The sequence below is a fragment of the Homarus americanus genome, unplaced genomic scaffold, assembly GCF_018991925.1.
Source record: "Homarus americanus isolate GMGI-L3 unplaced genomic scaffold, GMGI_Hamer_2.0 scaffold42643, whole genome shotgun sequence".
NCBI lineage: Eukaryota > Metazoa > Arthropoda > Malacostraca > Decapoda > Nephropidae > Homarus > Homarus americanus.
In genome coordinates this window covers 1,522,953-1,542,431 of record NW_024747582.1, presented here as the reverse complement: position 1 = coordinate 1,542,431, position 19,479 = coordinate 1,522,953, and the positions used below count along the sequence as shown (strand labels likewise).

The window sequence follows — 19,479 nt, the reverse complement described above, 5'->3', positions numbered from 1 at the left end:
TTTTATTTGTCATTTAGATTGAGTTTTTGTTTATAAAATGTCACAGAAGTAACCGGGGAGAATATAATTTACATTGCTGGAATTCTTATAAGATAGTGATTAATTTGAATGTAAACATGCTATAGTTTGCACGAATCAAAACTTTTAGTAATCATTTAGTACATTATTTTGAGTACATGTACAGTACAGCTTCGCCCTTAGGACAGTGTAGTGTGCCCAGAGAAACATTAGGCGCGAATTTTAAAATATGATGTACCAGATTGATTCGTGCAAAATAGGAAAGATTTTCTTTAAATTAAAACAGTCCTTAATTGTGGGTGTCGCTTTAAATCAATAATCTTAAATTGAATCGCTTTAAATCAACATTCTACTGTACTAATTTTATTTAAATTTTTCAGAATATATGTTTCCTATGGTAAAGATGTTAAGAAAATGTAGCTATAATTTACAGATTTACTTACAGATTCATGTCATTGGTGTTGATTCTGAGCGATGCCATCAGGAATTTGTATCCACAACTTCATCCATTTGTGACAATACAGTAATTTGAACAAGGGCAGGTGAGTCAGTAAGTCAGATGTGATAACTCATTGTATTCTGGGTTCTGTAATTGTACAGCATACATCTTGTGATCTCTATCTCTCTCACTGGAAAATATAATGTATATATTTAACAATATTAAACTATGCTGTACAGAGTTATGAAGAATTTGTTGTTATTCTTCACTACTATCATACTTTTCTTCAAGGTTTTTCAGTTTTTCTTCCCAACCCAATGCTTTAGTTAAACTCCAAATACTGTCTTTAAGATCACCAGCAAGAATAACATCATTGCTGCGACTGCCCAAGCTGCCTACGCTGTTGAGGTTTATCAGCACCCTCGGCGTTGTTTTCCCCACGGTGTCTACTATCCCGGCAAAGGGGTAAACCTGGAATGTAAATGAACTTCGAATTAACACGTGTACTCAATATATTACCTACGTAAAATATGTGTTTGGTATTTGAAGGTCAGTTTGCTTAGTGAATGGTAAAATTTTCCCCTCCCCAATGGCTTAATTGCCATAATAAATACAAATAACATCAATGGTAATAATGTAAGACCTTGATACAGGGTCACATACAATTCCAAACCACTTACTTGGAACATATTACAGTGGTCCCTCGGTTAACGAGCACAATCCGTTCCAGCAGGTTGCTTGTTAACCGAAACCACTGTTTCTTTACCTTCAATTATGTTCAATAATTGTTAAAATGACTAAAAAATTTAATATTAAACTTTTAAAATTATTGAATAGTATAAACTTCTTGATATTTACTAAAATAGTAAGGAATTTAAGCCCTAAAACCGATTACTGTATTGGCGGACTAATACTACAGCTGGTGGACCGCCAAATGCAAGCGAAAACATGGTGAGGTTGGCTTGTAAAAAAATCGTTAATCGAGGGATTGCTCGTTAACCGAAGTTAAGAATCTTATGGAAGGTAAATCGTTAACCGAAATCTCGCTAACCGAGGGACCACTGTATATGAAGGAGTAATCATACTTAACTCTCAACACTGTAACTTGAGTTGGATGTAAGTAAATATTACCCACTATGACCCTATCAGAGGTTTTCTTCCAAGTATTCTAGTTTCCTCCTGTACTAACACCAGACCCACAGGGAATGGTTTTCACTGGACATCTAAGGAGACAAGTTACCGGGTATTCGTGACTGAAGGAGCTATCAAGTGTGTAACAAAACATTATAATCACCTCCAGAGAAGTCCCAATGACAAGCAGAAGATCAGTGAAGTGTACATGGTGGTGGTAGTCCCAGAATGAAGACGGAAGATTTTCACCAAAGAAGACGACATCAGGCTTAACCTTACCCTGTGGATAAGGCGGAAAGTTAGGTCTAAACATGAGCCTTACTGATGACCCAAGATGACCAAAACTACAACCAGTATCTACCATCATCATAATAATCATTTAACGGCCATAATCCAGGCTTCTTTACATGTATAGTAATTAACCACGTAATAACCAAAAACTGTAAACATTAACCAGCTTCCATAAAAACTGAAAAATCACAGAAAGTAAAGACTGGCCGACACAAATACTCTAATACACAATACACCCTCTGGCTCTTCCCTCCCATTCAATGTACCTTACACATGGCAGCTTCACACATTATTGGAATATCTCCATCTATGATCGCTTCTTTAACTCTGTCAGGGTTGTGTATTTTACCACAGAGTGTGCAGGAGGCTGTAGCAAAGGTACCATGAGCCTCCATCAGCTTTGAATCTGGTACTCCTGCCACTGTGGAATAAATTATCAGTATAAGCTTCACCATACACGGGATATAACATACATTTACTGAGTGAATTTATCCTGGTGTGGCAAGTTCATGAGTCACTGAATATGAAAGCTATCAGGCAAGGAGTGGGGGTAAATATATTTTATGTTACTGATGTTGTTTAACCCCTTGAGTATGATGATTTTAACCCTTGAGTATGATGATTTTAAACCCTTAAATCCGATGACTTAAAATACAGGAATTGCACTTGGTCTGCCTTTTCCAACACTGCCATACACACACTTAATCCCATGGCTATACAATACTCCTATTAGCACTGCCATACACACGCTTAATCCAAACTGGTATGGTCAATCAGTACAGTATAACAGGGAACAGGTAAGGAGGTACAATGAACTAAAAAACAATTATAAAAACAGAACATCAACAGTATAAGAATAGTGTCAGGAACTGTGTACTGTATGTGAGACACTTACTCAAAACACAGGTAAGAAATATTAAGCACTTTTAGTTTATCTGAATTTACATTGATCACTTTATGAACTCGAGAAGTGATGCTTTTTTCTTGAGACTATTAAATGACATTAAAAAATCAATAAAACTGGTACTTACATCTCTCGAGACCATCGATGTTTTGCGTGTACACCATCTGCAGTTTTTTCTCCTCGTGTAATAACCGGAGGAAACGATGACCCACGTTCGGTTTGTAATTCACTCCGGGGTAGAGATCCTGAGCTGGGTGAGGAGATATATTGATTAATTAAAATATTATTACCTTTTGGTTTTGATGCTTCATTTATAAATTCATTGCTATAGTTATTACAGTGGAGGCTGCCCAATTCACTGCGTTATAACCTGTAAATTAACTGTGTATAGTGAAACTGGGGTTATGTTCTAGAGCCAGAATATATTACACTAGAATTCACTTAAACCCATTTTTTTTTTTACTTAATATTTAAACTAAATCTTGGTGAAAAATGTGATTTATAATAAAAATATGATCATTTATTAAACAATTTACTTCCTGCACACGCGACTTGAGACTGGTGTGAAGTGAGGAGAGTTGGGGGCAGAACAGAGCTACAAATGAAAGTACTGTACAGGTGTTGACTGTTATACGATGGGGTTAGGGATACTGAAAAACCATCATAAGGTGATTAATCGTCTATCGATATTAATAACTTCTGGGGAGAAATAGGTTCTGTTTCTGGGACCCTCAGAACAGTTATTTTTCAACTCGTAATCTTGGGTAGACATACGTAAATTTCTTCATTTAGTTTTTACTGTTATGTGCTCAGCCTGTCAGTCACCAGGGATGTGCAGAACCTTTCATACATCCCACATGGGTTGCACATGTTACACCATTCCAAGATTGCATTATCATTTCTCGGAATATTGTGAGTTATTAAACATCATTTTTCATAGCAGTGACAATGTAGGAAAAGCATTCAGGTAGCCACAGGGTGATAACCGCACCAAGTGTGAGCTGTTTCAAAGCCAGACTTGACCAACACTGGAGCAGGTTAATTTCTTAAAACAGTACTGTATATGGTGTTAATTTCTTAAAGCAGTACTGTATATGGTGTTAATTTCTTAAAACAGTACTGTATATGGTGTTAATTTCTTAAAACAGTACTGTATATGGTGTTAATTTCTTAAAACAGTACTGTATATGGTGTTAATTTCTTAAAACAGTACTGTATATGGTGTTAATTTCTTAAAACAGTACTGTATATGGTGTTAATTTCTTAAAACAGTACTGTATATGGTGTTAATTTCTTAAAACAGTACTGTATATGGTGTTAATTTCTTAAAACAGTACTGTATATGGTGTTAATTTCTTAAAACAGTACTGTATATGGTGTTAATTTCTTAAAACAGTACTGTATATGGTGTTAATTTCTTAAAACAGTACTGTATATGGTGTTAATTTCTTAAAACAGTACTGTATATGGTGTTAATTTCTTAAAGCAGTACTGTATATGGTGTTAATTTCTTAAAACAGTACTGTATATGGTGTTAATTTCTTAAAACAGTACTGTATATGGTGTTAATTTCTTAAAACAGTACTGTATATGGTGTTAATTTCTTAAAACAGTACTGTATATGGTGTTAATTTCTTAAAGCAGTACTGTATATGGTGTTAATTTCTTAAAACAGTACTGTATATGGTGTTAATTTCTTAAAACAGTACTGTATATGGGGTTAATTTTTTAACATTATAAAACTGATCGACGATACAGTATATCAATCAATTATATAACAGTCTCCACCTTTACTGTACACTACAGGTATTCCAATAACAATGATTTACCAGCACTGTTTAATAGGAATTACAGTACTGTACAATATTTATAAAATTAGGGTATTAACCGTGGCTTTGAATGCAGGTCATAACACTACAGATAGTCTCAAAAGAACCTCACATGTCCAAACTTTATCATCCTAAACCCTCACAAAAATGAAAGGTCTGCAAAATATTCAAATAAAGATTGTGTAAAGATACTCAAGTCCCATTTTCAGCTGCTGGGGTTAAAGCCATGATTCATCCTCATAAATTAACACCAGCGCTTAATGAAAGAGGTTGGTTCCAAGAAGGTGAAGGCACTCGACGGCTGGGAACTAATGACTACAATGTGTGTGCTGCCCATTCTTCAAGAGTAAAGCTCAGTTACTGTACAGTGTGAAGCAGAACCACACAACCAGTAACCCTATGAGGAAGAACCTTGGGGGAGGAGGCCCTAGGTGTTCTTTTATGGGTGTTATAAAGTGGAATTTTACAGTCAATTCACCATTAAAATTTGTTGCCAGTCAGGTACAAGTCATGAACACTCAAGCCAGTTAACAACACAATACCTACAATAAGTAATGTCTAGTTCCTATGAAACATTAGTTAATTGATCATGAACCCATATCAACAACAGAGATTATAATCAATAAGTTATGAAATTTTTACCCATAAGCAACAATTTCATCAATTATATCATAAGATTATTCCATCTATGTCAATTAATTTATTTTTATGATGATACTGTAACCTACAACATACAGACAGGGAGAGATGATACATTACACAAACTATTCTTCCCTATCTAAGGTACCACATCAACACTTAACTCTTCCAAGGGCGACAAAAATCCCAAAAATAACCCATCATCTGACATCTCCCCTTTAAACTACCTCCGCAGTAGTTGACCCAAAATAACCCTCAAGATGTCACAGATAATAAACAAATACTATACATGATAGATTATTTATTATACATTCTATACATTTGATGGTGAAAAATACACCTTACTAACTCGGCAAGATGAGGAACTAACCCAATGTGAAGAAAGGTCGAGCATCCATCATGAAGTAGTGGATGTCGAAAATAGCCTCGGGATATGGCAGGTTGTACTTCTGTAGGTTGTCGTATAAGCCTGTCCCTGGTGTTCTGCCGCAGGGTATATAATAAATAATACTCTACCATAACATGATGTACAGTATGTGCAGCATAAGTATGTTGACATGTACATATACAGGTAATACTCCACAACCTGTGTAATTTTAGACAGGTAATATCTTCCTTGCATCAAGAATATCCCCAAAAAAGCAGAGGATTTTCAATGCATGTTTTTCCTTAGATCTTCTTATATTTAAATGCTGAAAGATTATACTTTAAGAGAGTGGTCCAGCCTTTGTACTAACCAGAAGAAATTATTCCCTAGATGATAAAAGCTTTCTTAGCTACATCGAAAAATTAATTTTTAATAGGAAAACTGTTGCTGATTAACCCAGACCCCTATTCCAAATTAGTACCCAATTATGTACACTGTAAATACTAGTAATAGCTGAATAACTTAAAGGGGTTATCGTACCCTGATCTATATCTGGATAAATGGTAAATTGATTGAACATTATACACGTTAATATCAGCAGGTAACATCAGTAATATATATCTCATCTCTTATATCTTATTACACACAAAATCTTACCTAAAATCAGGTATACCAGAAGGAGTACTCAAACCAGCTCCAGCCATCACCAAGATATTAGAACATTGATTTTTAATAAACTCTGCAACATCTTCTACTGTCTTTAATATAGGTGTATCTTTATTACTGGATAAGGAGGACCAGAGATTAAAGAGATTAAATTGTCTGATATATTTCTGTCTCTTATTTAAAGTCGTCAAAGTAAATCCAGAGTAAAATTTGACAGGGTGTCTTTGATCAAGTGGCACGTTATTTCTACTAATTATTCGACACTTGATTTGTTTAGAGGTAATAATTTGTTTTAGGGGACTTCTTAAGGACTTTGTCAATGTAGAACACATGTTGATAAATGGTGTCAGTGTGAAATAAGAGTTAAATTAGCTCACAAAACTCGGGGTAAAAGATATCACTGCCTCTTGTCTCCCTGGCGTTTACTCCCTAAAGCTGTAAAATCAGGAAATTCAACAACAATATCTAATTCAAATTTAATAACTGATTATATCAAATTTATTCAAATCCAAAATTAAAAAGCATATAGGAATTTAAACTATATCCATAAAAAACCTAATTACGAGAAAGAAAACTGCAAAAGCTAGTGATGCCAACAGTTCAATAAAATAATACCTTTTTAACCATTTATCACTACTTATATATCAGTATAAAATAAGTTATAATAGAAATATATCCACTAAAAATACTTACTAACTCATATACATCATCATATACTCGATAATGATTATTTTATAAAGGAAAACTGGTAACGATATTGTAGTCAGGGGAGTTTTGGCGGTAAAGCAACAGTGTGATAGAAGCCACCATCAAGGAAGGTTCTTTTAACAGTGTCCACCATCATGACTTCTACTAACAACTTTGTCGGTATTGGTGAATCCCAGCGTGTTAGCAGCAGGTATGTTGGATATATATTACACAGAAAGGTTTATATTGGGAGTATAACGGGAGATATAACAGTACAGTATATCACGTGTCACCTAGAATCAGCTGGCCGGTGTAGAAACCAGAACTGGATTACTGTACATTTTAAATAATTCCTAAGTTCCTCGTTTTGGTGTTATTAGTGAGAAATTTATTAAAACAAAAACCATATTGTATTATTGTAGGTTATTGTATATTCATGAAATACAATAAAACAACCTGAGAGTAATTACCATTGATCTAAATAGTCTGAATGTATCGTTAACTGAGTAAAGTTTCATTAAATTACAAGAATAAGGTTGAAAATGCTATCAAATTAGCTCCCCCAAGGTGATTTAAACAAGGTGACGTATTTTTAATGAGGTAATTTTGACTACAAATTGGTAGTTAAGGGATTGTCTAGTTAGGGTAGTTATAGTGTAGTGGTATTTTGCTGTTACTCGCTGTGATTTGATTGTTCCTTTGTTACTTTATCTAGTTTATTAATGCTACTTTTTGTTACTGGTTAGAACTATTTATTCCCACTTACGATAAATAATCCCTTGGCTAATGACTCAACCACCTAATTACTACTAAATCACCCAATTACCTGTTTATCAATATAGTCAAGATTACTTATAAGAGTTTAAGCCCGTTAATATATAAAACAGTTAGGACCGTTTTAACCTCCCATGATAAGATAAAACTGGTTTGTGTGGTTTAATCCGGTTGAAGAGGAAATGAGTGATAAGCTGGTAATAAGATTAAGTTGGGTTTATTTAATCCAGCTTATTTCACCTGAGGATTAACCACCCCAGCTTATTTCACCCGAAGATTAACTACCTTTGACCTAACCTCATCCCCATAGTGTTAGGGTGGTCAATCTTCAGGTGAAATAAGCTGGGGTGGTTAATCTTCAGGTGAAATAAGCTGGGGTGGTCAATCTTCAGGTGAAATAAGCTGGGGTGGTCAATCTTCAGGTGAAATAAGCTGGGGTGGTTAATCTTCAGGTGAAATAAGCTGGGATGGTTAATCTTCCGGTGAAATAAGCTGGGGTGGTCAATCTTCAGGTAAAATAAGCTGGGATGGTTAATCTTCAGGTGAAATAAGTTGGGATGGTCAATCTTCAGGTGAAATAAGCTGGGATGGTTAATCTTCAGGTGAAATAAGCTGGGATGGTTAATCTTCAGGTGAAATAAGTTGGGATGGTCAATCTTCAGGTGAAATAAGCTGGGATGGTCAATCTTCAGGTAAAATAAGTTGGGATGGTCAATCTTCAGGTAAAATAGGTTGGGATGGTCAATCTTCAGGTGAAATAAGCTGGGATGGTTAATCTTCAGGTGAAATAAGCTGGGATGGTTAATCTTCAGGTGACTAACCATTCGCTATATATGGCTTCGTTAACTAGAAAACATAGATATTTTAGTGGGAAATTAAGACGTTAGTGAATGATGCAACAAGACCTAAGTTATTATGTGTACCTACGATTCACTAATACACGTACATACACACACATACACACATGTACGTTCTGGTCTAGTGCATGGCGTCCTCCCCTTTAAGAAATTTCCCAGCCCAGTTTTCACATTCGAGGAGGGGGGGGGGGGGTGACCGTGGAAGCTTCTGGTACCCTTGGCACGGAGTTACATATGTGGGAAAGGTTTTGTCCTGTCTTTACCGTGAAGGAAATGATAGAAAAATGAAATAGCGGGAATTCATTTCTATCTACATAAAGGAAGGAAGGAAAGTTATATTAATAGTTGGTGGTTTTAACAGTATGTATAATTTCATAGCTCTTAGGAAGGGAAACAAAAGGTATCTTGATCTGTCCAATGTTTGTCTGGTAGTTTCTCGAAGACCCGTTGCTAGGTTCGGTGTTTAGAGGTGGAGTTACTAAATAATACAGTATATTAAGTTTTAGTGGAATTACTTAACTAAACTGTATCCTGTATCTGTAAGCATCTTAAACTGCCCAGTGTTTGTCTATATTAGTTTTAGTATTCAGAAAAAAAAGCCGTTTGATTGTACAGTATTCCTTTAGTGTCTCTTAAAAACACGCTTTGATTCTTAATAAAAGTTGTGTGTATACAGGATTTTGTTGCCAATGTCTCAGTTTGACGGTAATGCGGTAGTGAGGGGTTGGTGGGGGGGAGGAGAGGTGGTGGGGGTGGTTTTGTGAGTCATGCCTCCCACCTCCCCCCCCCTTCCTCAGCCCCGCCCCCCTTCAGACCGACCCCCTTTCCTCCGTCCCACCCACCGACCCACCCCTTTCCTCCCTCCTGTACCCGGCCATTGTAAGTTCTCTCCAACCGACCCCCATCCAACCACCGTGTGTAATTAACTACCACCAGTACCTCTATCAGTTACCGCTACCACCAACATCCGGTCTACTCCCAGCACCACTATCGCTAGTACTATTACTACAATCACTACTGTTACCATCTCAACCACTATTACCACCACTACTACAATTATTATCACGCCTATTGGTCCATATTGAGCAGTCCCGCGTTTACACCCAACCCCTATCGCTCATATACCCATTCAACCTATGTTTGAAGCTATCCAGCGGCAGGGCGAGGAGGTGGGGTAGAGTCAGAACCGGACCACGTGTTGGCCATGCGTGTTGTAGAAGGGCAGGAAGTGAGGTGACACCCTTTAACCCCCTAGGGAGGAGAGGAAGGTGGCGATGATGGAGGAAGCCCAGCAGAGGGTTTGGCAAGGGGGGAGACCACAATAAGACACACTGCGCCGGGAGAGGATCACACACACACACACACACACACACACACACACATATTCGCGCTCCACACACACACACACAGTCATCAATACACATTATCTGCTGCCTCACACACACACACACACACACATTCAAAGCTCACACACACACATACACACACCAACGTAAAATATCCCCCTCCCCTGTTCAACAATTCAACCCTCTTGAATAATAACTTGAGGGGCCACCCAAAAAAAAGTTCAACCAATGTCAACCAACCGAACCACATAGGAAAGGTTTGGTTAGGTTAGGTTGTGACTCATTTGGTGTGTAGGCTAGATGGTTACGGGATTAGGTTAGGTTGTCGTGACTCATAATGGGATTAGGTTAGGTTGTCGTGACTCATAATGGTGTTAGGTTAGGTTGTCGTGACTCATAATGGGGTTAGGTTAGGTTGTCGTGACTCATAATGGTGTTAGGTTGTTGTGACATAATGGTGTTAGGTTAGTTGTCGTGACTCAGTAATGGTGTTAGGTTAGGTTGTCGTGACCTCATAATGGTGTTAGGTTAGGTTGTCGTGACTCATAATGGTGTTAGGTTAGGTTGTCGTGACTCATAATGGTGTTAGGTTAGGTTGTCGTGACTCATAATGGTGTTAGGTTAGGTTGTCGTGACTCATAATGGTGTTAGGTTAGGTTGTCGTGACTCATAATGGTGTTAGGTTAGGTTGTCGTGACTCATAATGGTGTGTGAGCTAAGTGGTATATTATTATTATTGGCTTGGGTTAGTATAAAGCGCCACCTGGTGTTAATTTATGGAACGTGCGAGTCTCTCTCTCTCTCTCTCTCTGTCTCTGTCTCTCTCTCTGTCTCTCTCTCTCTCTCTCTGTGTCAACGTGGACTCCATCTAGCAGACATCAGCCCCTCACGTTACCTCATGGGGGGCTGATTGTCATTAGGTTTCCTACCTTTTAACCCCTAACCCCCACCCCCCTTTCCCTTCCTCTTGATCATCTTTCACCACGCCCTCCCCCACCCCTTTTCTCCCCCCTCCCCAAAAAGGGGTGGGGGGGGGGACATGACTATCACTGGTGTTGTAGGATCACCTGAAGATTGGACACCCTAGCTTATTTCACCTGAACCCATTAGAACTGAACCTAAAATTTAATGGGTTAGGTAGTGACCCATTAAAAGATGAGAACCCATTACAATTGAACCACAAATTTAATGAAGGTAGCGACCCATTAAAAGGTGAGAACCCATTAGAGGTGCCAAAGTAGGTTCTAATGGGGGGAGTGGGTGGGTCTCCGGTGTTTTGGGTTCAATATAACTTTATTTGGTCAGGTGAGTTCCAAGGCGCCTCGTTATTCTCACTCCGTCTCGTCTGGTGGTGTGGTAGTAAGTCTAGTCACCCACACCCACCCACCCTCCCACCCATTGCTAATAACACGGCAGAAAAGTGGTCTCGTAAGCCATCTTATGATTAAAATTCTAAGTAATATAAGATGAAGGAACTAACGTAACCGGTTTTATTTAAGCTACGGTGTTAAGTATGACGTCACAATCCCCCTCCTTCCCCCCCCCCCAAAAGCACAATGGTTTCAGAATAACAGAGACTCTACCTTAACTAGATACGTTAGGTTAATGTTAGTTAGGAGACAAAATTAACACTCGAGTAGTCACATAGCCATTAATCTCTCTCTCTCTCTCTCTCTCTCTCTCACAACAGCCTAGGAGAAATAGGTACAGGTGATGTCAAGGTCCACCTACTCCTCAAAAATGTCACCCTTGATGTCAAGACTCGAGGCGACCTTTGTGACTCGTTCAAGTTGTAACTTTTGTAAACATGATGTAAGAATTTGCGGTTTATTTCTATTTATATAAACACTTACGTCTGTGATACTTGGAAAATATGGTGGTTGGTTTGGTTAGGTTAGGTTAGGTAGGATGGTTTAGGTTAGGTTAAGGTAGATTAGATTAGGGTAGTTTAAGGTCAGGTTAGAGTAGGCTGGGGTGGGTTAGTGTAGGTTAGGTGACTCGACCCTAACTGGTTATAGTGTCTTTGCTATGCAGTGAGGGGGGGTTAACATAGGTCGTGGGTGTCCTGTGTTGGGAAGCCGTGCGTGTGTACCTCATGTGTGTGTGTGCGAAACATTGTATCTCCTGTGTGTGTGTGAGTCCGCCTTTGTGTGTACACCGTTGAATGTGTACCTTTATTGTGTACGTGCGAGTGCGTGCGTGCATGAACCCCCTCGATAAAAAAAGAATTGGAAATTACAAAGAAAGTAAAGGAATAAGAGCGAACAGAATAATATTATGAAAGATAGTGGACAGAGAAATGTAAATAAACAAGAAACGAAGGAAGATTAAAGATAAACGGGGGAAATAAACAAGAGATAAAGAAGATGTTTGGGTAAGAAATAAAACAAAAAATAAGAGTGAAAGTTTATGGCAAGATGGAGGCGAAAGTTGCCAATTAGTGATATTTTTTATTACGTCCAGGTGGGTGTGGGGGCGGTGGGTGAGGGTGGGTGGGGACTGTGGGTGGGGTGTGTGTGTGGTCATTTCCTACACACATACAGCTGAGAGAAGGCAGACGTTCTCCCTCCCTATGAGTGTCTGTTGGTTTATTTACATTGACTGGTGGCTGGTAGGGTCGGGTTTAAACTGTAAACAAATGGTCATTGGGCCCCCAGTCCTATTAGACCCCAGTCCTATTAGACCCCAGTCCTATAGGACCCCAGACCTATAGACCCCAGTCCCATTAGACCCCAGTCCTATTAGGACCCAGTCCTATTAGACCCCAGTCCCATTAGACCCCAGTCCTATTAGGACCCCAGTCCTATTAGACCCCAGACCTATTAGACCCCAGTCCTATTAGACCCCAGTCCTATTAGACCCCAGACCCAATACAGGTGGTGCCTTAACCTAGATATAACACAGGTATAGTAATTAAGTGAACCAGTTTAAATAAGGGTTATGTACCAGTTAAGAGGAAGTACGAGGTTAGGTTAGGTTAACGTTAGGATGGTTAGGTTAGGTTAACGTTAGGGTGTTTAGGTTAACGTTAGGATGGTTAGGTTAACGTTAGGATGGTTAGGTTAACGTTAGGATGGTTAGGTTAACGTTAGATGGTTGGGTTAGGTTAACGTTAGGATGGTTAGGTTAACGTTAGGGATGGTAGTTAACGTTAGGATGGTTAGGATAACTTAGATGGTTAGGATAACGTTAGATGGTTAGGTTAACGTTAGGATGGTAGGTTGGACGTTAGATGGTTAGGTTAACGTTAGGATGGTTAGAGTTAATAGGATGGTTGGGGTAACGTTAGGATGGTTAGGTTAATTGGATGGTTAGGTTAACGTTAGGTGGTTAGGTTAGGTTAACGTTAGGATGTTGAGGTTAACGTTAGGTGGTTAGGTTAGGTTAACGTTAGGATGGTTAGGTTAGGTTAACGTTAGTGGTTAGGTTAACGTTAGGATGGTTAGGTTAACGTTAGGGTGGTTAGGTTAGGTTAACGTTAGGATGGTTAGGTTAACGTTAGGTGGTTAGGTTTAGTTAACGTTAGGGTGGTTAGTTAAGGAATTGAGAAGTAGTAGGTTAACGTTAGGTGGTTAGGTTAGGTTAACGTTAGGATGGTTAGGTTAACGTTAGGATGGTTAGGTTAGGTTAACGTTAGGGTGTTGAAGTACGTTAGGGTAGGGTTGGGTTAACGTTGGATGGTAGGTTAGGTTAACGTTAGTGGTAGTTAACGTTGACGGGTTAGGTTAACGTTAGGGTGGTTAGGTTAGGTTTGGTTAACGTTAGGATGGTTAGGTTAAGTTAACGTTAGGATGGTTAATCTTCAGGTGAAATAAGGTGGCTTGGGGGAGGGCTAAATTTCATGTGACCCTAGAATTTAAGTGTTAATGAGATCGGGGATGAACGGTGAACCAGATGAGAGTACTGTTTGTGATTGACGGGACAGCTGGGAGAGGCAGCTGTACCTCTGGTCAATGATTCACACCCGGTCTAGTGGCTCAAGGCTAGTGTGAGGGGTAGTAGCCAGGTGGTAGTGGTGCAGGTGATGGTGGTTGACGGGTAGTGGTGGTAGATGCTGGTTAGAGAGATGATGGTTGAGGGGTAGTGGCCAGATTGTGGTTGAGGGGTAGTGGGTGGAGTGGTGACCAGTTGGTTAAAATGGGTGGTAGTGGGTGGAGTAGTGGCCAGGTGGTGGTGAAGGGGTAGTGTGTTATGACCAGGTGGGGAGGGTGGAGACAGCACCCCTCCCCCCCCACACACACAATACGTACACAACCCCTCCACACACACAATACGTACACAACCCCCTCCACAAAAAACGTTCACAAACCACACCCTACTAACAAACATCAGGGTTACCCAAACGTTTACACAATACACGATGTAAACAAACCCTCAACATAGGCCAAATATACCTGTATAAAACCCAATGTATTAATCTCCCCGTGACCTTTGACCCCGATGACGTCACTAGGTTTCTTAAGGTAAATGTGGGGTAATGGTAGTTAGTGTTTTATCTAGTCAGCCAATCAGGGCCTGGTTTCTTATCAAAGAGGTGGTAAAGATTAGAGGAAAGGAAGGTGTTGGTGTAATGGGGGCAGCTTACACTCACTCACTCACACTTACTTTCTGTTGCATGTATAAATGAGTGTTATCCCGACTTGTAAACTTACGAAACGAGTTTATTGTGAGGTTTCAGGTTAAGACAAAACACACACACACACACACACACACACACACCAACAAAACACAGAAAAATAGATGTTTTCCCTCGATGCCGTATGACCTAGTTGCCAGACGTAGAAATAACTGTAATTAATGCAACTTAAAGGACGTTATCACAGCATGGGAGGGAGAGGTGGGTGGTCAGGGGGGGTGGTCAGGGGAGGAGGGGGTGGTAGGGAGAGGGAGGGGGGAGTTGAATCGTATGCATTAGCCTCATTGTCAATATTGATTGTTGGTGGATAAGTTGACAAGCTGTGAGTCACTGAGCCTTGTTGCCGGGGAGGTGTTTATAAAGTCCCTTGGTGTTTATAAAGTCCCTTGGTGTTTATAAAGTTCCTTGGTGTTTGGGTGTTTATAAAGTTCTGATGTGGGTGTTTATAAAGTCCCTTGATGTTTATAAAGTTCCTTGGTGTTTGGGTGTTTATAAAGTCCCTTGATGTTTGGGTGTTTATTAAGTCCCTTGATGTTTATAAAGTTCCTTGGTGTTTGGGTGTTTATAAAGTTCCTTGATGTTTGTGTGTTTATAAAGTCCCTTGATGTTTACAAAGTTCCTTGGTGTTTGGGTGTTTATAAAGTCCCTTGATGTTTGTGTTGACAGATACGGGTACAAATATTTCATAATACAAAACTCCAGTAAATTACAGAAATATCACACCAGCTAATACAGACAAAGCTAATATTACAGAGATTACAGAATGGGTAATTAGCTCACTGAGGGAGGGCGAGAGGTCACTGAGGGAGGAGAGGGGTCACTGGGGAGGGAGAGAGAGGTCACTGGGGGAGAGAGAGGTCACTGAAGGAGGGAGAGGAGAGAGGTCACTGGGGGAGGGAGGAGAGAGAGGTCACTGGGGGAGGGAGGAGAAGGTCACTGTACCTGGCTGTATCACCACAGTGACCCTGAGGTGAGGGAAGTATTGTAATGAGGTGTACATTAATATACCCCAGGTGTCGTAATAAAGTGGTGGGGATGAGTGGTCTTGGTTGGCTCGTCACACTTAACACTTTACTTGTAACACTTTCTTTTGGCACTTTGGGGGTGCTTGTAACTTTCTTTGAACACCTGGAAGTTCCTGTAACACTTTCTTTGAACACCTGGAAGTACCTGTAACACTTTCTTTGAACACCTGGAAGTACCTGTAACACTTTCTTTGAACACCTGGAAGTACCTGTGACACTTTCTTTGAACACCTGGAAGTATCTAACAGTTAGGGGTACAGTTAATCGTTACAGGTCTATTGGGGCCCCAGTTCTATTAGGCCCCAACCAAACGGGCCCCAAATATGTCTTAAACCAAACCAAACACGTGTTAATATTTCAACCGCACCTAACCCAACCAAAAAGGCTCCTCAGTTACCTGGCCCTAACCCAACCAAAAAGGCCCCCTGAGTTAACTGGCCCTAACCCAACCAAAAAGGCCCCCTGAGTTACCTGGCCCTAACCCAACTAGAAAGACTGGGGCCCATTAAGACAGGTTACATGGGGCCTGTTTGACTAGCCTACTTGCCGATACTCTTTCTCTTTTCATCTCTCTCCTCTTTCTCTCTTCTCCTTTCTCTTTCTCCTCTCTTATCTCTCCTCCTCCTCCTCTTCCTCCGATTTGATCACCTCCCCTCTCCTACACCGACTTGACCTCACCTCCCCTCCTCCTCCCCTCTCTCTCCCCTCCTCCTCCCCCTCCTCTACCTCCCCCTCTCTACCTCCCCCTCCCTTCCTCCCCCTCCTCCTCCCCCTCCTCTACCTCCCCTCCTCCCTCCCCCCTCCTCCCTCCCCCCTCTCTCTCCCCTCCTCTACCTCCCCCTCCTCTCACCTCCCCCTCCTCCTACCTCCCCCTCCTCCCTCCCCTCCTCTACCTCCCCTCCTCTCTCCCCCCCCTCCCTCTACCTCCCCCTCCTCTACCTCCCCTCCTCTACCTCCCCCTCCTCTACCTCCCCCCTCCTCTACCTCCCCCCCTCCTCCCCCTCCCCTCCTCCCCTCCCCCCCTCTCTCCCCCTCCTCCCCTCTCCCCCTCCTCCCTCCCCCTCCTCCCCCCTCCTCCCTACCTCCCCCTCCTCCCACCTCCCCCCTCCTCCCCTCCCCCCTCCTCTACCTCCCCCCTCCCTCTACCTCCCCCCTCCCTCTACCCCCTCCCCCCTCCTCCCCCCTCCCCCCCCTCCTCTCCTCCCCCCTCCCTCCCCTCCCCCTCCTCTGCCTCCCCCTCCTCCCCTCCCCCCCCTCCCCTCCCCTGCCTCCCCCCCTCTCCCCACCTCCCCCTCCCTCCCCTCCCCCCCCCCTCCCTCTCCCCTCCCCCTCCTCTACCTCCCCCTCTCTCCCTCCCCCCCTCCTCCCCCTCCCCCCCTCCTCCCCTCCCCCCTCCTCCCCTCCCCCCCTCCCCCTCCCCCCTCCTCCCCTCCCCCCTCCTCTCCTCCCCCCTCCTCCTCCTCCCCCCCCTCCTCCTCCCCCCTCCTCCACCTCCCCCCCTCCTCTACCTCCCCCTCCTCTACCTCCCCCTCTCCTACCTCCCCCCCCTCCTCCCTCCCCCCCCCTCCCTCTCCTCCCCCCCTCCTCCCCTCCCCCCCCTCCTACCTCCCCCCCTCCCTCCCCCTCCCCCCTCCTCCCCACCTCCCCTCCCCTCCCCCTCCCCCCTCCCTCTACCCCTCCCCCCTCCTCCCCCTCCCCCTCCCTCCCCTCCCCCCTCCTCTCCCCCCCTCCCTCCCCTCCCCCCTCCTCCCCTCCCCCCTCCCTCCCCTCCCCCCCTCCCTCCCCTCCCCCCCTCCTCCCCCCCCCCCCCTCCTCTCCCCTCCCCCCCTCCTCTACCTCCCCCCTCCCTCTACCTCCCCCTCCCTCCCCCTCCCCCCTCCTCCCTACCTCCCCCCCTCCTCTACCCTCCCCCCCCCCCTCCCCTCTACCTCCCCCCCCTCCCTCTACCTCCCCCCCTCCCCTCCCTCCCCTCCTCCCCCTCCCCCCTCCTCTACCTCCCCCCCTCTCCCCTCCCCCTCCTCCCTACCTCCCCCTCCTCCCTCTCCCCCCTCCCCTCTACCTCCCCCCCCCTCCTCTACCTCCCCCTCCTCTACCTCCCCTCTCCCTCCCCCCTCCTCTACCTCCCCCTCCTCCCCTCCCCCCCTCCTCTTCTACCTCCTCCCCCTCCTCTACCTCACCACCTCCATGAATAGACTTTGTTGTTCCTTATCTAAAGCATCTGGTGATTGTCAGGCTGTCGGCTCTTGTGAATACCTGGTATGTTGGTGGCAGGGTGAGGGTAGGGTGGCAGAGTGAGGGTAGGGTGGCAGGGTGAGGGCAGGGGTAGGAGAGGGATAGGGCCAAATACCAGGGTAATAAATGAACATGTTAGTTTAGACAGAATTTAGTACTTGACTTGACAACCTGACAACCTAACATAACCTGCTTGACTTAACCTAACCTAATCTAACTTGACCTACACTTCTTCTAACCTAACCTAACCCTAACCTGACAACCTTAACCCAGCAACCTTCCTAACCTTACACACGGGGGCTAATGTTTACTCAAGTCATCCAAGGTCGTGATGGCGACGAAGAATGTTTAGTATGTATTGACGTTTCAGGGTCCTGGTCTCGTAGTGGTCGTCTCAGTGGTCGTCTCATGGTCCTTGTCTCAGTGGTCGTCTCATGGTCCTTGTCTCAGTGGTCGTCTCATGGTCCTTGTCTCAGTGGTCGTCTCCTGGTCCTTGTCTCAGTGGTCGTCTCATGGTCCTTGTCTCAGTGGTCGTCTCCTGGTCCTTGTCTCAGTGGTCGTCTCCTGGTCCTGGTCTCAGTGGTCGTCTCCTTGGTCCTGGTCTCAGTGGTCGTCTCATGGTCCTGGTCTCAGTGGTCGTCTCATGGTCCTTGTCTCAGTGGTCGTCTCATGGTCCTTGTCTCAGTGGTCGTCTCCTGGTCCTGGTCTCAGTGGTCGTCTCGGTCCTGGTCTCAGTGGTCGTCTCCTGGTCCTTGTCTCAGTGGTCGTCTCTGGTCCTTGTCTCAGTGGTCGTCTCATGGTCCTGGTCTCAGTGGTCGTCTCCTGGTCCTTGTCTCAGTGGTCGTCATGGTCCTTGTCTCAGTGGTCGTCTTGGTCCTTGTCTCAGTGGTCGTCTCATGGTCCTTGTCTCATGGTCCTTGTCTCTGGTCGTCTCATGGTCCTTGTCTCAGTGGTCGTCTCATGGTCCTTGTCTCATGGTCCTTGTCTCTGGTCGTCTCATGGTCCTTGTCTCAGTGGTCGTCTCATGGTCCTTGTCTCAGTGGTCGTCTCCTGGTCCTTGTCTGTGGTCGTCTCCTGGTCCTTGTCTCAGTGGTCGTCTCATGGTCCTCATCAGTGGTTCTCATGGTCCTGTAGTGGTCGTCTCATGGTCCTTGTCTCAGTGGTCGTCTCTTGGTCCTTGTCTCATGGTCCTTGTCTCTGGTCGTCTCATGGTCCTCATCTGTGGTCGTCTCGTGGTCTCCCCATGGTATGTGTGGAAGAGATGGTAACTTGGATTGTGTTTTTCCTCTAAGTGGTTATGGGATCGGATGGTGGTGGTGGTTTGTTGGGGTGGTGGTGGTGGTTGTTGAGGGTGGTAGTGGTGGTTGTTGAGGTGGTAGTGGTGGTTGTTGAGGGTGGTGGTGGTGGTTGTTGTTGAGGGTGGTGGTGGTGGTTGTTGAGGTGGTGGTAGTGAGTTATTGAGGTAGTGGCAGTGGTGGTGTTGAAAGGGTAGTAGTGGTGGTTAATTGTGGTGGTTATGAACTGAGTTGGTTGGGATTGAGTTAAGTTAGGTTGGGTTAAAGAGGTTTAGATTAAGTTTAAGTTGGATTAAGTTGGGTTTAAGTTAGGTTAGATTAAGTTGGGTTTGGGGGTTAAAGG

At 43.4% G+C, this 19,479-nt stretch overlaps 2 protein-coding genes across 3 annotated transcripts in view; one reads left to right on the top strand and one right to left on the bottom strand.

The window, feature by feature from the left end:
- Positions 1–578: 578 nt before the first annotated feature.
- Positions 579–6,706, bottom strand: LOC121879796 (NAD-dependent protein deacetylase sirtuin-3-like). The gene is made up of 6 exons (XM_042386587.1): positions 6,276–6,706; positions 5,622–5,734; positions 2,911–3,033; positions 2,146–2,300; positions 1,752–1,868; positions 579–928 (listed from the first exon to the last, which is right to left on the bottom strand). Exons 1-6 carry the CDS (start codon positions 6,614–6,616, stop codon positions 716–718), a joined length of 1,062 nt encoding a protein of 353 aa, XP_042242521.1. The 5' UTR covers positions 6,617–6,706; the 3' UTR covers positions 579–715.
- A 380-nt stretch (positions 6,707–7,086) lies between these two features.
- Positions 7,087–19,479, top strand: part of LOC121879797 (microtubule-associated protein Jupiter-like) — a 64,909-nt gene continuing 52,516 nt past the window's right edge. For both annotated transcript variants that reach the window (XM_042386594.1, XM_042386589.1), the window contains exon 1: positions 7,087–7,182. In XM_042386594.1, coding sequence (XP_042242528.1) covers positions 7,127–7,182 — 56 coding nt within the window. In that variant the 5' untranslated portion in view covers positions 7,087–7,126. The remainder of the gene's footprint in view (positions 7,183–19,479) is intronic.